This window comes from Apodemus sylvaticus, chromosome 4 (assembly GCF_947179515.1).
Source record: "Apodemus sylvaticus chromosome 4, mApoSyl1.1, whole genome shotgun sequence".
Taxonomy (NCBI): domain Eukaryota; kingdom Metazoa; phylum Chordata; class Mammalia; order Rodentia; family Muridae; genus Apodemus; species Apodemus sylvaticus.
Window position 1 is genome coordinate 87,875,492 of NC_067475.1, and position 20,203 is coordinate 87,895,694.

The 20,203-nt window shown below is 40.8% G+C and overlaps 1 protein-coding gene across 2 annotated transcripts in view; it reads right to left on the reverse strand.

Annotated features, from left to right (window-relative positions):
* Nucleotides 1–20,203, reverse strand: part of Gask1b (golgi associated kinase 1B) — a 59,986-nt gene that overhangs the window by 19,759 nt on the left and 20,024 nt on the right. For both annotated transcript variants that reach the window (XM_052180318.1, XM_052180317.1), the window contains exon 3: nucleotides 17,002–17,216. In XM_052180318.1, the coding sequence (XP_052036278.1) occupies nucleotides 17,002–17,216 (215 nt within the window). The remainder of the gene's footprint in view (nucleotides 1–17,001; nucleotides 17,217–20,203) is intronic.

The following is a 20,203-nucleotide window of genomic DNA, read 5'->3' on the forward strand; positions in this document are numbered from 1 at the left end:
TGGACTGAGCAGAGGGTCCCCAATGGAGGAGCTAGAGAAAGGACCCAAGGAGCTGAAGGGGTTTACAGGCCCATAGGAGGAACAACAATATGAACCAATCAGTACCCCTCCTCCCCCAGAGATCGCAGGGACTAAACCACCAGCTAAAGAGTACACATTAAGGGAGGGACCCATGGCTCCAGCCACATATGTAGCTGAGGATGGCCTTCTCAGACATCAATGAGAGGAGAGGCCCTTGGTCCTAAGAAGGCTCGATGCCTTGATGTAGGGGAACACCAGGTCAGGGAAGCAGGAGTGGGTGGGTTAGTGAGCAGGGGGAGAGAAGGTGAGATAGGGGGTTTTCAGAGAGGAAATGAGGAAAGGGGATAACATTTGAAATATAAATAAAGAAAATATCTAATTAAAAAAAGAAAGATCTGAATTCAGGACTGAAGAGATGGCTCAGTAGTTAAGAGCTGTTCTTGAAGAGAACCCAGATTCTAGGATTCTCAGCAACCAGGTGGTAGTTCACCACCCTCTATGACTCACGTTCTATGGGAGACATGACACCCTTTTCCAGTCTCCATGAGATCCAGACATGCATGCGGTACACAGACATACATGCAAGCAAACACTCATACACATAAGAAATAAAATTAAAAGAAAAATAATCTAGTTTTAAGCTGGTCATTTCCTGTTCACTGTCTTGTTCTTCATTGTTTTTTTTTTTGCTTTGTTTTTGTGTTTTTGTTTTTGTTTTGTTTTTAGGTGAAGTTGCTGTTGTTGTTTTTGTTGTTGTTGTTTTGTTTTGTTGAGGTTTTTTTTGGTTGCTTGTTTATTTTTTGAGACAGAGTTTCTCTGTTCAGCCCTAGCTGTTCCAGAACTTGATCTGTAAACAAAGCTGGCATCAAATTCAGAGATCTGTCTGCCTCTGCCTCCAAATGCTGAGCCAAGGGATTGAAGGCAAGCCCCACTACCACCCAGTTAATGCCCTGTTCTCAATCTCTTCTCAAGAACATGTCCTCCGTGTTATTCACCTTCAGCCTTGCCCTGGCCTCCCTTAGTTGTTAAAGGTATGGAAGGAGGAAGGTGTAGAGAAATGTAGTCACCCCTGAGGGATCACATCTGGGAGAAGATACAAGAGTGGGGCGTGAGGAAGGGAATAGGGGTCAAGCCTTCAGAGAGAAGACTGAAAGAGAATATGCAAAAAGATTGACAAGATCATTCTGAAAGAGGGAGTGCTTGGTTAGGAAATGTGTTTTTGGATTTAAAACAAACAGGGACACACATTGCCCCACCACCACCCCTGCAACTAAGAGAATCCAAGAGTGAAGTGTTGATTTGTTTTAGTCTATAGATCAAGGGCCCATCAGTTACCAAATACATCATCCAGAGGTGTTCATTGCAGTCTATCTGTCTATACAAAAATGAGAACCAACCCTCACATGATCTTGAAAATTAAAACAAAAACTAAATAAAAACAAAAATATGAAGGCTCTTGGAGTTTACATATGAAGATCCCAACTGATCACATGGCATAGGCTTTATTAAAATCATGTTTTCAAACAAATTGAAGTATATACATATGCCATTTATAAAACAAATGAAAAGCTTTGGTATATGACAGGAATTATTAATAATTGAGGTGTGCTAATGGTAGTATGCTTCTGTGTTTTATCTTCTTGTGATGCGTGCTGACATACAAATTAAGTAATGTAATGTCCTTGACTTCCTTCAAATTAATACAGGACAGAGGAAATGGGTAGCATTAAAGAAGGAACAAGACTGCCATGCGCTGGAAATTGTAGAGAAATACTCAGAAATCCCTTACAATGCCTTACCTATTTGTATATTTTTTGGTGTTTTTCCACTTAAACACTTTATGTCTTCTTTATTCACTTTAGTCCTGAGGGTAGGTGCTAGGGCCTCATACATGCTAATCATGTCCTGCATCACTCAGCTATAACTCTGGCTTCCATAATAACTCTGAAAGCCCTCAGGCATTTAAACTTCCCTACCCAATCAAATGGAAGTCCTTATGGATTATTTTAGTTTTCTGAGAGGTCAATTCAGTGATGGTTTGCACAGTAAATGGCAGCTGAGAAAGACAAGGAGATCAGATGGGAGGCCTAGATGGCATCTGACTCATCGGGCGAGAGTCTGATTAAGGTGCATTGACAGGAAGGAAAGACAGATAGGTGTATGGGAGTCATTTTGAAGAACTGTCAGATTTTGCTGTTGCTTGACTGTGAGGCACTAAGCGAAGGAAGGCTAAAAAAGATGGCTCAGAATGTAGAAAGCTCCAGATTGAAGACAGTTTTGCAATGAAGAAAAACAGGTAGGTCAAGAGAGGAAGTCATTAGTGATGAATTGACAAAAATACCCCCAAGCAGTGTGAGAACCTGAGGGACTGACTGCTACTGAAAGCAAATTCTTTAACTAGGAATGCATAAAAATAATGCCTAGTCAATTGTGGGATTTTCGTATAAGTCAAGTGTCATTAAAGGTACTGTAATGGAGTAATCAAGTGAATTATTTAGCTGGGTATAATGAGAACACCTGTAATCCCACTCAGGAGGCTGAGGTGACCAGACCGAAGGGTTAAGGCCATCATGGGTACATAGTAAGACTTTGCTCAAAGAGAAAAAAATGAATTAAGCCAAATCTTGTTAGAACTAACATAAAATAGCTCCAAAATAGCAATAATTCTTACATCATTTATCCATTTCATCTAATGCCAAAAAAAGAGACCTTGTTTCTTGTTCTTTTAAGCAATCTCATAAGTAGTCTTTCTTTTACATCATTTCCAAATTCTCTACTTCCCTAAATAGTAAAAAGCAGGAAATACATGTTAGTGACCCATAAGCACCAAGGTTTCTGGGCAGTCCACCCAGTTGTTAGAAACAGTCCTAGATACTACAATGAAACTGCAATTTTACAAGGTAAGTTTAAAAGAAGGGACGATCTTGGGAAGAATTCTTAAATAAGATAACATCATTATCTTCCTAAGCACACCCATTAAGTGTACTAAGAAGCATCGATCATGCTGAAATAATTTCTCTTGAGTTTCACTGATGAAATGAGACAGTATTATAAATCTAAAATAACCATAATAAATGTCAGTGTTTGGCATCTTCCTCCTTGTGAAGTTTGACCTTGGTGAGATTTTAAAAATAATGTTTCTTTTTTCTCTAAAAGATTTCATCCATGTGCATAATGAAACAAGATCATATCACCCCATGTCCCGCACTCCAGCCTCTCCCACACGCCCTCCAGCATGTCCTCCTTACAATTTCGTATCTCCTTTGCTCGTCTGCTGATAACCCACTAAGTTCAATGAGTGCTGCTAATATAAGCATGGGGATTTGGTCATCCACTGGAGCAGGCAAAACCTACCAATTGCCACACTCTCAAAAAAAGGTGATGGTTCTCCTTTCCCCAGAAGCTATAGCCTGCCAATAACTCCTCAGGAAGGCACTGGTCCTGGAGAATACATCACACATCTATGTACCTCAGTCATTTTTAATGTCTAGAAAAGCATAGTCCCTAACTAAGGGACCTGAAGACACTTCCTGTATTCCAAATGTAATTTTGGGGTAGATGGCTGTGAGTAATGAACCCATGGCGATAAACTCAATGATTATTTGAGGCCATCATCCCTCACTATTTGCAGATCAAGCAAATGAGAAACTGCACCATTGGTTTGAACTTTTATATATATATATATATATATATATATATACACACACATGGCCAGAGGTCATTTAAATTGATAATGTTCCAATTCTGAAAAACAACAAAAACTAAGCCAAACTGTGTTAAGTCTTGATGTCTGGAATCCTAGACTACTCTAGCAGAGAATGAGCAAAAGAAATACAACTTTGTTTTGTAAAAGATAATAAATCCTCCCTTATATAAAAGACAGTTGAAAGACTCCCAAGGACTAAACCATCAACCAAGGGGCACACATGGTTTCAGCCAAAAAATGTGGCAGAGGAAGGCCTTGCTGGGCATCAGTGGGAGGAATGGTCCTTGGTCAGGTAAAGGCTCAACAGAGGCCCCAACATAGGGAAACCGAGGGAGGGAGGTGGGAGTGTGTCGAGTGGAGGGGCATATACATGGAGGCAGGGGAAGGGAGGAGGGGTTGGGGGTCTTTGGGGAGGGGAAAATTGGGAAAGGTTTTACCATGGCAATGTAATGAAGATGATATTCAATTAAAAAAAGAAAAAATAAATAAAAATAAAAGATGGTTGAGGGTAGAGGACTGGAAAGAAGGCCCACTAGGTAAAGTGTTTATGCACACATGAGGATCCAAGCACCACAAGGAAGGTCAGGACAGCACATACTTGTAATCCCAGTGCTGGCTGGTAGAGGCAGGATAATCTCAGCAACTAACTGGCCAATTAGTGAACATCTCCACATATGAGAGCGTACACACCCACATACAGATATGCATGTGCACACACACACACACACACACACACACACACATACACATACACACGGAAAAAAATGGTTGGAATTTCTACTTTCAACCTACAAACGTCAAAGCAAGGGGAATTCTATAGAGTTCACCCCAGAGCAAATTCCTTAGGCACCAGATGAAAATGGAGGCAAAGATAACTGGAGGAGACAGCTGTCCGGACAAGGAAAAATATGGCTAATCGTTGAGTTTATCCCCATGGGTTCATTACTCACAGCCATCTACGCAAAAACTACATTTGGAAAACAGGAAGTGTCTTCAGGCATCATTTTTCCATACAAGGTACTTTTTTACACTTTGAGCTCTCTGTTAAAGATTCTTCCCCATTAAAATCTCTTCCTAAGGAGTCCTGCTTTTCTGGATTAAATGCCAAACTCCCTCTCTTCATTCTTGAGCCAACCAATTATTGGAGAATAATTCATGGCCTCCTGTTTCTTTCCATAAGATTTAAGACTTAATTGTGCTGACTAATATATTCTTCTATATTTATCTTTCTCTAGTATTAAATTGGGTAACTCTGGAGGCAGGATATCATCTCTTTCAATTTTTTTTATGTACATCATTAGACCCCTCTGTGTCTAGAACAAAAAAGAACTAGAAAAAGTCAAAGTGGAAAGAAACATGTTATAATAATATTTTGGTAATAGTGAAAGCAAATATTTCTGAATGCACAACTACTATCCCCTAATGTAAACATTCATTAATTAATTTCTCATTCAACAAATAGACTCAGAACATATAAGTCCATCAAACAATAAAAAGATATCAAATATTTTTTACTCATTAGATTCTTCCATTTATTTTTTCTAATTCCCTTTCTTTAACATTACTTCCTTTCCATGTTATAAGCAGTTTCTCTTTCACTTGTAAAAATTCTAATTTGACATTTCAGATTTATTATTTTGATATGACTAGGTAGTTTTCCTTGGTCAAAAAAACAGGGCCCCAATAGCTGCAGTATTTCTAAACATTTGGCTGATAACAGAAAGGATACAAGTCAAATAAGACAAAAACTTGTCCTTGAGAAATTCAGAGTTTATAAGAAAAAACAGAGTTTTCATAAAAAGAATTAAGCCATAATAAGAAAAGACCTAGAAGGTATGTATAGCAGTCCATAAGCATTCAATAAATTAAAATATCTGTAAATGACTTGCAATTTAATGAATAAAATGATAGGGATATTGAGTTACTTACCTCTTATGTGCATCTTTGAATTTCGAGGTGTTTAATTTGCATAACTAATTAATAATATTTACTGAATATGTATCAAGCATCATTCTAAATACAAAGGTATGTATAAAAGTAATTTCTTCTTTCATTAGCTCGCTATGTGGTATGAGTGTCTTATTTTACAAATGGAGAAACTAAGGAGAGAAAAGCTTAAGTGATTTCTCAAGGCTAAGAAATGACTGCAGCATGATTGGCATCCAAATTAATTCATTCTGTTTCTAACACTACAGTAGAGGCTCCCAGTTCAGGCAACATGGTTCTTGTGTGCTGGAGTCAGTCCTGTTATTTCCTCTATTTTTTTTTTTTGAGAGAAATTGGAACAAAGAAACACATAGCATTTTCTAGAACACTTTGTTTTGTCATCCCTAAAATTTTGATCTGTTCAGTTTATAACCTCACACTTAGAGAAGAAAAGATGGCTTGTGGCTCTTTTGCACTTTACAGAGTCAGTACTATGGTTCAGCTTTTCTGAATTATACATTTGTTAATTGAGTGAAACAAATGAACACTGTATGCAGAGAATGACAACCACTCTGTGTTCTCTGGCCCTTGCTCCAGCATCACAGAGCAAGTGACTACAGCTTGCTCCAGGCATAGCTTGTTTAAAACTGTTCACAAAATCCACTCACTGCATTCCCAAGCACCACGTTTTTAAGGCACATTTCTGATTAAAAACCAACCTCCATGTTATTGAATAGAAAAAATTATACAAAAATATTAACTAAGATGACACTCATGAAATGGGTCTGTTTATATAGACTTTGCTTCATACACTCCAATTTCTATCATCAATTAATGATGCTAAATACAAAAAGTGAAAGAATCAATTATAAACAACCTTACCTAAAATGTAAAACTGCTCCTTTGGTATTAGAAGAATCAAAATGAAAATATTACAGTAATCTAGAATGTCTCTTAAAGTCCCAATCACAGAAGGATTAGTCCCAGTGATGTGCTATTGGGAAGTAATAAAACCTTACATACATCAGGTTTAAAGGCAAGGCATCAACTCACTGGAAATAATCTAGCATAGCTTTTCCCTCCAGGCAAAACATTGTGGTGATGAAATAACTTTGGCCTCTTAGTCCTGATAATGAAATAAACAAAGCAGCACAATGATAGCTCAGTCTCTGGTGCTAGTAACGTGTCTATTTATACTCCTTAATAGCAGAGGGTTAGAATCTTAGCTTGGGATTCCAGCCTTTTGTGAAACCATTTTCTTCCTGGAGAGAAAACAAAGAGACTCCAGAAACTAATGAGACATACTAAGCAAAAGAAATTCATGAAACTTACAATTAAGTACGAGCCGCTCAAGGCACCTTCCCAGGGTTGTATGAGCAGTAAACAATGGCTGGAGAATGGCACTCTTTGTTGCCTTAGAGTTGGGCATTAGGTTCCAGTGATGCTGCTCTCATGAGCCCATCATCCTTGTGAGTGTGAGCTTTTTAGTGGTTCAGCTGACTTTGGATTGGCTATGTTTCTACAAGCAACTCCAATAAATTAATTGACTTGGCAAACTAGAGTTGGATGGAATCATGTCTTTAGTCTGTTACTAATGGCCAGCCTAAGATACACAGACATTTGTTGTACCCAAAGACCCACAAAACCAGAGAAGAGTTGGGATGAGCATTTGTTCAACAATTACAATGGGTGATAAGACATATACTTGAGGCTTATTCATCTGTAGGTAAAGCATCCACAAGAGTAATCTAACATGTTACATTTCCCCCATGGGAATGATCTACTACCCTGCTATAGTGGCAATTGCATGAACCTTGCTGAAGGAGAGAAATCAGGCATGCATCTGATGGGGGGGGGGTTAGAACAATGGAATGTTTTACACCTCAATTATGCATAATCCAAGGATGTAAGGTGTTAGACACTCTGGGACAGTGCTTCCCTTTTATTTTCTCACACTCACTACTGAAGCTTAAAAATATGAACTCTCACGGGAGCATGCAAAGCAGAATCAAGCTTCATTTGGAATTACAGGGAAAAAAATGAGAAATTGAGGGGATAGTGAGAGAAACTCCCAAGAGTGGGAGAGATTTCCAAGAGAGGAAAAGGTGTCAAAATCTTCCTTGTCTGGGGTTTTTATAGGTCTATAGTAAAAACTCCACAAATGACAAGATAATTACACTGAGACTGATTGGTTCTCTGGGCTGTATTGGACCAACTCAATTTTCCTGGTCAACCATGGAGTTGACAATGAGCCTAAACATGGTGTAAACATGCACTAAGCATCCAGCTAGGTTAGAGTGGTTAGAACGCCTCTCTGACATCTCTGAATTGTGCTGGCAGATACTAATTTGACTGCTAACTTAATCCCTGGCTGCTGTTGCCACCCATAATATTGCAATGTCTCATATACTATTTAATGTAATAAGTTCTCTCTTTGTTCTAACATTTACATGACCAGTTTGTAACTTTTTCATGGCAGAGTTAACTCTGTCACAACTTTATATTTAACTACTTGTCAGTGGGATCAGCTGGAGTGGTCTCTTAGGTAGAAGGTTCTTATGAGAAGCCATGTTCAGTTTTAGTTTATATTAGCTGCATTTCAAAGCAAGAGGATGTGAAAAAACAATAGAGGGTTACCTTTTTTCTCAAAAACTTCAGAAGGGGCCACCAGCTTCTTATAGCTGGCCAAGAGCCCTCTTCTTCCTCTTTTCTGGTCCACTTGGCTCTCTTATACTCCACAGCAAGTTTCTCTGTATCTCGTCGCCAGTGTTCCCGGCTCCCAGTTTTAACCCTAAGTCCATGCTCAGTGTTACATGTGTTATCTACTTACAACCTTCCCCACAGGCCCTTTTCTCCTACCACATACTAGGAGCTAGCTCCTAAACCTCAACCAAGGTTGAGTCATATGAGGGTGGAGCACCCTTGGGAGGAAACTCAAGGTGACTCTCTTTCTCTATGTGGCACAGAGTAGTGTGCCTCCAAGACTGAGACATGTTTATTGTGTGAGTACAAGCAGAAACCTTAGTTGACTGATGGACTAGATAATATATCACGGTCTCTGAAAGCTGTACATATAGTTTAGGATCATAATCAGTCATGGGGTGGGGGGGATAAAACTGAGGCTTAGCATCTGCCCACATAAAGAAAGACTCACAAGAAAAGGACTTGTTTGTGTTGTACTTCAAATTAGCCTCCAACTTGGAAGTCAATATGGAAAAAAAAATGCAGGACGAGAAAGAAGTGTTAGCTTGCCATTTCTTACAGACACAAATAGGAAGAGAATAAAAATTAGTAGCTTGCTAAACTCCTATTCCAGAGATCGAAAAACCTCCCCTCCAAAGCAGAGTCAATCAATGTGGAGGGAGTGAGCATGGGAGAAGTGATGTATGATGTCCCTCAGTATCAGTCTAGCCTTTAATAGAGGAAGAGGAAAATCCCGGCTCAGCATGCACACAGGAGGGAGTATTCTAAAGAATTATACAAGAAACCACAATTATGAGAAATTCTGTATCTGCAAGGCCTGAATTGTGAAAAGCAACATTTAACTAAGAAAGAAAAGAAGCCCTCATACCCTGGCTTATAAGGCTTATGAGGTCATGGGATATGAGAGTGCATGACATCAGTCTGGAGGCCAAAGGTATGAAGGCACTGAGAAACTACTCACACACCCTTGAGACAATACAGTGAATTTGTCCACAGTGAACTGGCTCGAACACATGGTTATACTAGATGGTTCCCCATGAATATCAGGGGCTAGGAGACAAAACAGGAATAATATTATTACTAAGGAAACCAGGAGTGGGGGAGACGACATTCAGTGCTTGTTCACCAAGCCTAATGGCTTTGGGTTTACTGAAGAGCTAGGAAAGAAATAAATTCCCAAGAGGCTCCGTACTTTACTGAGCCACAGGTGAGGCATGATCTTGATGAGGCAGAAGACGTTCTAGTAGATCAGAATGACTTAAAAATTTTAAATGATAATTATTCAAATGGGTATGTCCAGGACAACCAATATCCAGAGTGGTGAGATTTGTGAAAAGTCAGAGTTCCTCAGATAAATTTTAACAGAAGCAGCAGGCTGTGGAACCTTGGAAAAGCTTTAAGACCAAAGCAGCAGTTTACCAAAAGCATGAGAGATGGAATGGAAGACAGAATGGTACTGTTAAAACAGATTGTTTGTCTTCCACGTAGGCAATTATTGCCCTGCCCCCCAAGAGTATTCTGGGTACATTTCTCCCCCTGAGAAAATATACTGGGGGTGGAAATTGTAACACTGCGGTGGTTTGAATGTGTTTGGCACAGGGAGTGGGACTATTAAGGGGTGTGGCCTTGTTGGAGGAAGTGTACCACAGTAGGGGTGGACTTTGAGACCTTCCTCCTAGCTGCTTGGAAGCCAGTCGGCTTTTGGCTTCCTTTTGAACAAGATGTAGAACTCTCAGCTCCTCCAGCGTCAGGCCTGCCTGGATGCTGCCATGTTCCTGCCTTGATGATAATGGACTGAACCTCTAAACCTGTAAGCCAGCCCCAATTCAATGTTGTCCTTTAGTTGCCTTGGTCATGGTGTCTCTTCACAGCAATGGAGACCCTAAGACAACAACCTAGCCTTCAATGCCTTCAGCAGCAGCAAATATGGAGGACAGACTGATAACAGCCACTGCACTGCCTTGAGCAGCAGCTGAGGGTGCAGCCATAACCCAGGTGAGCCAAGCAGTGCAAGGCAGCCCAGTGGAAACCATCGAACGGGAGATGCTTGGAGGCCAAAGCAGTCAGTGCTCCAGAGGAGGAAGCAAGTCGGCATAAAGGGGAATGTGTGGATTAAAGAACGCTAACTATGGCCACGCCTGCCATCCATTCTGCTCTAGTCAACGATACTTTTTTTTTTGCAAAACAATTGATATGAGTTGTAAGATCTTTTAATGCGTTTCTAAAGATCTCCCTACTTTTGAAAAGTATAAGTCTAGCTGCTAAATCCAAAGACCAATTGACACTTGCTTAAAGGAGACCTCTTGCCCTCTATAAAAAGGTTTCATTACATAATGCCCGTGAGTGTCCTGAATATGTTACCAATTTGGAGACACATCTAAAAGAAAAATGAAAACAGATGTTGAAGATTCTGAGTGGGAAAGGTCGCTCAGGATCCATAGGTTATTACATTAAAACCTTGGTGCCAGGAAAAAGTTGCCTCCTATCCCAATTAATTCTCTGTTGCTCTGATAGACACTCTGACCCAAAGCAACTTGGTAGAGGAAAGGGTATGTCTGTCTCATTTTATCTTTCCCAGACACAGTCCATCACTGAGAAAAGTCAAGGCAAGAACTCAATGCAGGAACTACAGAGAAATGCTGTCTGCCAGGTCGCCCTGGGGCTGGCTCACTCTCAGCCTTATCCTTGTCTAGCTTTCTTAGCTCAGGACCACCTTACATCCATTAAAGATCAGGACAATCCCTCATAGACAAGCCCACAGACCACCTGATAAAGAAAATGAGTCAACGGAGACTCTGCAGGATCTGAAGCTATGTGAAGTTGGCAATTTCATATAAGTATGGCTTAGGCCTATAAACTGTTGGCTGGGTGTTAGGAGGTAGTTTCCTAAATTCAGCCATCTCAGAAATGAACTCCACCTTGCTGACAGGATCAAAAAAGTTTGTATTCCCAGGTCTGGGAACCCAGCTCCTGTCTTGCTTCTTCAGATGTTTCATGCCTGTCTGTTAACCAGTAAAGGATGTAAAGAAGGAAGCCGCTTTTATCCCATTATCTACACTAAGGCACACAAGTCATAAATGTGTTACTTCCCTTGACTTAATTGACTGTGTGTAGCTTGTCCTTTGTTCCCTTATCATTCTACAATTCCAGGTCAGAGTCCAGGAGGAGAGCTGACTACAACAGCTGACTCAAAGGCCCTGAAATCAGGTGACCTGGTTAAGGTCCAGTCATCCACGCTGACTTCCTTACTTAACTCCTTGTGTCAAAATATGGTTGGTCAATGCAACAGCCCATCCCAATCCCTCTTGCTTTCTGTTCCCATCCTATAAAAATGTTCTGCAATCTTCCTTCAGAGAAGATTCCTGCAGAATAAGACCCTGTTGCTGAAGACTTTCACATTTTGGTTTTAGGATGTTAAAAATCCAAGCTGGAACTAAGACAGATGCTCCTTCCGTATGGCCTGGCTTTATAGTTCTGGGAAGTCCTATGCAAGTGGTTCTGAGAGAACTGCCACTGAAACCCCTGCTCAGATATGGACTCTACATATGACACTGCCTGCATGTCTTGAAAAATGTGGCATAACTGTTATAGGGCCAATCAACTACTTTCCAATTTGATTTCAAGGCTATCACCAGCAAAGAGAACTCATGTTGGAAACACACTAAGGCAAAGATTTGTGTCTGGAGAGCTGATAGGCTCCTGTGCTATTGTTTAGTTCAAGGATATAGCATGCCTGTCAAATTGCCTTCTACGTATTTTTGTTTATACCCACAGATCACTGCTGCTATCAGGTTTGACCCAGGAGGGAAACGTCATTTGCTGCTCTGAATGACAGATACCACGAATCATGCCTGGTCTACCTGCTGCAAACAAGTGACTGTTTCTGTGCATAAGGACTCAATGTTCAGCCCTAAATGGAAGAAAATTCCAACATACTTATATCACCCCCACCAAAGCCCAGGGAATAAATACCATGAAATGTGGACGTAGGGGTGTTACAGCTGAAGGAAATGAAGGAACGTATTATTTGGAAAATATGTCTTCTGAATTGTAGCATTCACTCCTGTGGAGGGTGGAAAAGGATGGAGAAGCTAATGAGACCCAAGAGACTCAGGCTAGGAGTCACAAGGCCTCTCCCAGAGGTCATGAAAACAGTAAACAATCTCTAGAGAAAGAACAGACCCTTGTGGATGGAACTGCCTACAAGTCCCACAGAGAGCTCCAGACACGCAGCTTCCACGAGTCCTAACCCACTCTGGGCTGGGATTTTTCAATGACGCAGCTGCTTTTAAGTCACACATGTTTCTTTAACACTTCATCTATGTGCATCTGTAGTAACCCCAGTGAATTCACTGGTTTGTAAAGGAAGACTTGGGTAAATTGATCCTTCAGTCTGTCATCGATGCCCTAAGTATATTGAACGGAATGTGTTCATGTCTCCCCAGGAAAAGTAGAACAAGACTGTCATGACCAACGTGTGTGCCCAGGCTGCACACGATTCTTACAGGGACTAGGATAGATAAGAGTTAGACACTTAGCTGGGCTGAACTTCATATTGCAGCTTCCACAGGCTTTACCCATAAAGAGGTGGCACTTTTTAGTGATGCATCAGTTTTGTCACCATTGTAAGTGACCACTCCCTTACTCCCCCTCCCCCCATTTACCTATAAGTTCAGTAAGCACATTGGCTTACCAAGATGGATTTGGATAGATCATTTCTTGGATCTATCACAGATGACAAAGGCTCATTCATCTCTCCTGAGGAAACGGAAGCAAGTTTGGCAGGCTGGCTCCCTCTATTCTCTCTCATCTGTTAACTATTCATGAGATAAACAAGTTTGTTCCACCACACACTTTTGCCACAGTCTACCCCCTTATCACAGACCCAAATCAATGGGGCTGACCAATCACAACCTGAAAAGTTAAAAACTGAAAGCCGTGGTGATACGCCTTGTCCCCTCATCAGTTGATCATCTCAGCTCTTTGTTTATATCACAGAAAACTGACTGCTGCAGACATTAATGCAGGCTCCTTTTCATAATATACAGTTTTTAGTCAATGAGGAAAGTTATAAAATGCCAATAGTTTGAACAAGAGAGTTACTGAAACCAAACAAAATACCTGAATATATAATATTCTCAATCTCAAACATAATGTAAAGCTGAAAAATGCAGATAACACCTCATCACCCTCCATCTGATCGGCAGAAACATCACGCTGCCTTCTGCTTCTCACAGTGGGAAGAGGGAGGACCTATGGGCGCTGACATATAAAATGGTAAAATGACACACTATCTAACAGAATTTAGCCTCTGGCCTGCTCACTTAGAAATATATAATGAAAAGTAAAGAAGAACTGTAACCCCTCCCAACAGATGCCATTTCCATATGTGTATGTGTATATGAATGCTTGTATATGTAACTGTGGGCTTTTCCACTCATGCCCCAGATCCCAATAACAACACAGAGGCTCATTATTTGTTTAAAAATGCCTAGCCATAGCTAGGCTTGCTCTCACTAGCTCATAACGTATTTATCCCATTTATACTATGCTATGTCTGCCATGTGGCTAGTTACCTATCCTCAGTTTCATATGTCTGACTTCCTCGGAGTCACGCCAGGGAATCTTCCCCTCTGACTGTCTCCCAGAGTTTCTCTGTCTCTGTCTCTCTCTGTCTCTGTCTCTTGGTCTCTCTCTGTCTCTGTCTCTCTGTCTCTCTCTGTCTCTGTCTCTCTCTGACTCTGTCTCTCTGTCTCTGTCTCTCTGTCTCTCTCTGTCTCTGTCTCTCTGTCTCTCTCTGTCTCTGTCTTTCTGTCTCTCTGCCTCTGCCTCTGTCTTTCTATCTCTCTGTCTCTGTCTCTCTGTCTCTCATTCTCTGTCTCTGTCTCTGTCTCTCTCTCTCTCTCTCTCTCTCTCTCTCTCTCTGTCAGATGTTCTACCTTTTAATCCTGCCTAAGCTTATTGGCCATAAGATTTGTATTGACAGGTGATGTCTTGTCAATAAGGACACAAGAGATTACATATACATATACGCATGCACATACACATACACACAAATATACAATGTATGTGTGTGAAATACTAGTTAAATTAACCATTAATAAATGGTATTTCTGAACTTTATATACAGAGCTTTTAAACCAGAGTTAGGAGCTTTCACTTGATACTACAGTTTGAACAAGTTGCGGTAAATTCTTGCCCAGACTTCTTCCTCATGAATTACCAAGGAGGAAAACCTTCCAACCACAGGCAAAGGGAGCAACAGCATAGACTACAGAAGCAGAGAGGGCCACACCCTGCAGACATCCAACCTCTGCCTTAAGTGAGCTTGGCTCATGCAGTTTGCAGGGGCTAAAGGGGGCATGTAAGTGAGGAAGGACAGAGCCTTGAGCTAAGACAGGAGCCAATGAATGATTCTTTCAAGAAAGCAAATGGAGAGAGAGTCAAGATGCTGGTCACTACCCATGAGGCCCTCACAGAAGCACACATCTGGCTCCTAGGTGTTTCACTTGGAACGGTGACTGGTACTCTTTTCTGTCTAAGAGATGAAGGCCTGGTGGTTCCCTTCAAGAATCAAGAAGACTTCATTTTTAAAACAGAACTTCTCGTTTTGGTTTGACTCCAGGAACTAGTGAACACGTGACCCTGGCAAGATTACAAGTTTATGCTTGCTTCAGCTTCTTCTCTCTAAAATGTAAGGAACAATCACACTCAGTTCCTAAATTACCTAGTGCTTAGTACAGGAGTGCCTGGGGCCAAATACACAAAGTATGTGTTCTGTGAGTGCTAGGTTGACCGTATTATTATTTCAGGGTATATGGAATATTGGTGCATGTTCACACTTCACAGTGATCATCTCATGTGCTCACATTCATCCTCAAGGCAGCAGATAATGTCCCTGCATGGGTCAAAGCTGCCAGAGCTCTCAGAAGCTAAACTGCATAGGTTGAACCCTGTTCTGGCTCGGTTAGGGTAACCAACAGTAGAGCAACACAGTCAACACAAACTTTGTGTAAAGGAGTCCTTCCTTTACGCCACTTCCTATGTCGAAAAGCAGGAGGCCCTAATACTTGCTTAAACAAAGACTCTGCTTTGGATGGCCTATTTAAGATGATTAAACACCATCAGATACCATCACACCCACGGTCTTCTCAGGCTTTTCTACAGCCTCCTATTTTTGCCACCTAACTTCTACTCAGTTGCTTTGTCTTCACTATTTTGTGGCACATGGTCTCCCTCTTTTCACCTCAGAACAATTGGAACTAATATTTAGTCACCAATTCTGATATGGATCTGTGTTTTATTTCATATACTATATTTCCCTAACCATTACACTTCCAGAAGAAAACAAAAAGCTTTGGAGAGTGGTAGTGGACATAATTACTTTATACTGCTTTGTGTAATATAATGATCATAGTGGTGTGTGTGTGTGTGTGTGTGTGTGTGTGTGTGAATTCTTCTTGGTTGAATAATAAATGAAGCTTAAATCAGAATGAGATTTATTTGAGGGTTTCAGATGCCAAGTTTGCTCTTCAGTTTTGCGTTTTGCCTTGTTTGGTTTTGCCTGTGTAGTAGTGAGGATATACTCAGGTTTTCACCCATCGAAGGGAGGTGCTCTGTGGTGGAGCCGCCCTTCGAATCCTGTGCAACACTAATTGTTACACTTGTTAATGTGGCAAACTGCTCTGGAAGATACAAATGGGTCTTACTATGGAATATAGGGGATATTTGCTTCCTTACCAAAATACTAAAATCACATATCCTTCTAAGGCAAATATTAGTCAGGTTTTCTAGCAGCCAATAGGAAGACTGGAGATTCCAAGGTTAGGGTTCAAACACATCATCAGAGCATTCTCTGTATGTGACACTGCTGTATCACCACAATGCAACTAGAGATGCAAGGAAGCGTGAGTACCAGTGGCACTGTCCTAAGTGTGGAATTCATAAGTGTCTGACCCAAGGGTTTTAGGACTTTACTAGCAATCTGCAGTGGGCTAATTTTGTCAGCTTGCATGTAAGCTGTCGGAATACAGATAGTTTCCACGCCTCCGTTCCCCTACATGCAATATAGAGAAAGGGAGCTTACTTCACAGCCTTCATACACACATAACACATATACTGTCTGTTCCTCAGAACTGAGCTCAAACATTGATCAAGGTAGCAATAGTAGCAGGCGACTGTAGGCTGCCTCTCCACTCCATTAAATGGCCTGCACACTGGCTTGGTCTGCACTATCCACTCGGCATCACTGACACCAAAGGCCATTCTCTATGTCAACAGTTCATCCCCTAGACAGCGACTAAGCTAGCATTTTCTCTACTTTTTTTTGTTTTGTTTTTGAAACAGAAGGCCATGTACACTAGACCGGACTTGAAATCTCTATTTAACCTCTAAAGATTCTGTCTGTTTCTGCTCCGATCTGTTTCCTTCCTTCCGGTCAGACACACATACATAAAAGGTGCTAACAAAAAGCAGGATGTTTTTGTAAGTGTTCTAGAACTTTTAAGTCCTAAATTCTCTCCCAATTACAATTTAACAATATGATAACTTAAACTACAACTTTGTAGACCCTCCAGTTGTTGAAGTTTCCTTCGAGGCCTTACAACGTCAGTCTTAGATCACCACAGGAGATTGGATAGACTTACCTGTAACAAAAAATCAAAGAGAGCCATCTTGGACCACTCGTGGTGATGGACATCCGTGCAGCCCCACTCAGGTCTGGGAACCCTGCCATTCAGCCAGCACTTCTGTTTTAGCAACTGCTGATAGGTTCCCCAGGTGATCTTAATAGAAGAATGGCTATCATTGCTTGCAGATGCTAGAGATGAGTCCCAGAGAATGATAGGGCGAGGCCGGCCATCTACAGAATCAGAAAAGCAAACAGTTCACTCAGCATGCTGCCTTATTGAGGAGCAAATGTCCTTGGGCAGGTCACTCACTCATTCATGCCCTCTCTCACCAGTCGGATGGGGACACTTTGTGACCAAATTCCATGGTCCCTGTGTCTTCACAAGTTTTAAGACTTTTATATAAATGGCACTCCTGGTCAGTTATAAGTCTTACAAAGTGGAAAGTTGCTGTAGACAGTAAAAGAAAATTTAACAAGATTTGTGGATGTGGCAAGAACAGGCTACTAACTACTCCTCGAGCATTCTCTGGTTTAGTATGGTTTTATTCCACATCTAAAAAGCAGCCGCCACAGGAAAGGAAGGAATCCAGACATTTATAATTGTCTATTCAAGGTCTGAGCAGAGCAGTCTCTGTTTGTAATAACAGCTGTCTGATTTTCTGAGGCTACATCAGGATGCCGGGGGTGGGGAGAATTTTTAGAAGTCACAAATTTCAAAGAGAAAAATGGATGCTTTGTATCAATTTTTGGAGTCTCCAAAGAAAGAAAGCAGGAGAAAGAAGTGGTTTTGTTTCCATTTTTCTTTCCTGACAGAGTGTGCAAACACAACAGTGCTCTTGGGAAGGGGTCACACATTCACACATAGCCTCATAAGGTGTCATTAAGCAAATGTCACTCTTCAACTGTGTGTGCATAGATGATATATTTTTTTAAATGTCGCTAGAGTTGTTTGGGTGTCAGTCACTGGATAGAAATGCAATTTCTATCATTGCTAAACTGAATAACGTATAATACATCCCTTTGGAATCCTCATCAACAAGAAAGATCACGATGGAGTCTATTGAACAACATTTCAGGTAGAACAGCAGAACTATCATTTGCAAGCCCCCATTTCATCCAAGTAAAGTCCCAGAGATGGTGATAATCAGGCTTGCTTATAATTCAAAGGTCAGAGCAGTGCTCATGAAGGAAACCACTCAATTACAAGCATCTAGAAAGCCCCCTCAACTAATTCCGAACAAGCCTGAACAACAGAGCCCTCAGGAATACTCCTGGGAGTGTCTAGACATGCCAGGAATTTCATAAAGACCTTTGAAACAGCCTGGGATGTTTGAAATCTACAACTTTCCTCACCTAGCTAGAAACTCAACCCCCCTTACTTGAATCTTGTAGTGCTCTTATCTGCAGGAAACAGTCAGGTGCTGGACCCATTCGGAAGCTGGTGGCACACCAATGGCTTAAACACATTAATTCAGCCATTCTAATTGCCCCATCCCAAAGGAGTTCCAAAGGAAACTCCTTGTCCATTTCATCAATAGTGTAGAGTAGGGTATGTGGAAGGTCTTTGGCTTATACACAGTACGTTGACCACAGTCACTGACACACAATTAAGAGAAAGAAAGAACCTGGAGCTGACCCAAAAGATCATCAATATACCTTTCCTTTCCTCCTTTCCACCTCCTTTTTACTAAATGACTGGGGCTCTTGAAATCTAATTCTATTTTAAAATAGAAGAGCTAGATAATCTTGTATACCCCAAATACTGTGCTGATTTTTATTTAAAGAGAATAAAATCTTACTGTGTAAGATCTGTATGTCATATAAGGAAGACAAGCTGGGCCAGTGTGACCAAATATGAATAGGAAACATCATACAGCTTTCCAAGACAAGTGCATAGGACCTCAGAACTGCGAGTCTTGGGCCAGTGTCCTGGACTCTGCCACACACCAACAGCACTTCTCAACTCAGAGCAAGGATGTGTTCAAGGGTAGCTAAAGCCTAATACTGCATGTCCACAGAACAGTCACTACAAGGACAGCCAGGCAGCTGTTTCCTGTACAAGCCAAGTGCTGGGAGGAACAAGAAGTAGTCTACAGAAGTCAGAGAAACCTTCTTGCTTCTCTCCACATCTTTAAGAGCATCCATGCCTTATTATAAAATTAAATTTGAAAGAAGTCTCCTTATTTTAGGGAATGAAGAAAATTCTGTGTGAGAAAGTATAGGGAAGAAAAACCCAATTGTCTGCAGCCCATGACAAATGGTTGTCTTGTTTTCTAAAGTTTTCCTGCCCTGTTCACTCTCACCTGAATAAATAAATAGCTTTGAAATTTTAGGACATGACTATGGCTAATTCATGGCTGAAGCTTTGACTACGGAACCCAACAGACCTTTTGCTCTCTACTCTGACTTCCTTGCCTTGTGACATTAGACAAGTGACAAGCCTCTCCAAACCTGCCTCCTCCTCTGTGTCACCAGGGTGATCATGTATCTTCATAAACTGACTTCAAGACTATTAAATAAGACTGTGTATAAAGAAATTTTCTTCCTCAAATGTTTATCACTTCTATCTGGTGCAAACATTCAGACTTCCCTTCCTCAAGGTTTTTGAACATATTCAACATATAATTGTTACCTGTAGCCACCCTACTGTTGTTAAAATGAGCATGTTGGATAGGTTTACCCTGATTTGCACATTATACAGTGTATGCATGTAACTCACTAACAGGTAAAATTTCTATGTTGAAATATGAAATGAAAGAAAAAATAAAGCAAATAAATAAAACCCCTCATCCTATTGTTTAGCATAAATGCAAAATCAAGAATGATGTTATAGCAGCTGTTTCTGCATATGCACCTCCTACGGTCTTATAAAATATAAGTCTTCACCCAAGTTGCTTACTGAGCAGCTACTAAATGCCAGGGAGTGTTTTGGAGCATGAAGCTAAATTATAGTAGGTGCCAACTTTTTTGCTCTTATGAAGCATAAATTTTTACAGGGTAAAAAGGCAAGAATTACACAAAGGCAAAATAGAAATATTTGATATATATGGATTCTCTTAATTGTTTCATTAAATATTATAGCACAGATGTTTATTTTATAATTCAATATTTGAGTAGCCCTGATGTAATTGTTCTGTAGTAATATAGCCCAGAGGTCTGCATACTCTGCAAACAACAGTGAGTGAACACTTCGGGCTTTGTCAGTCATGTGGTCTACA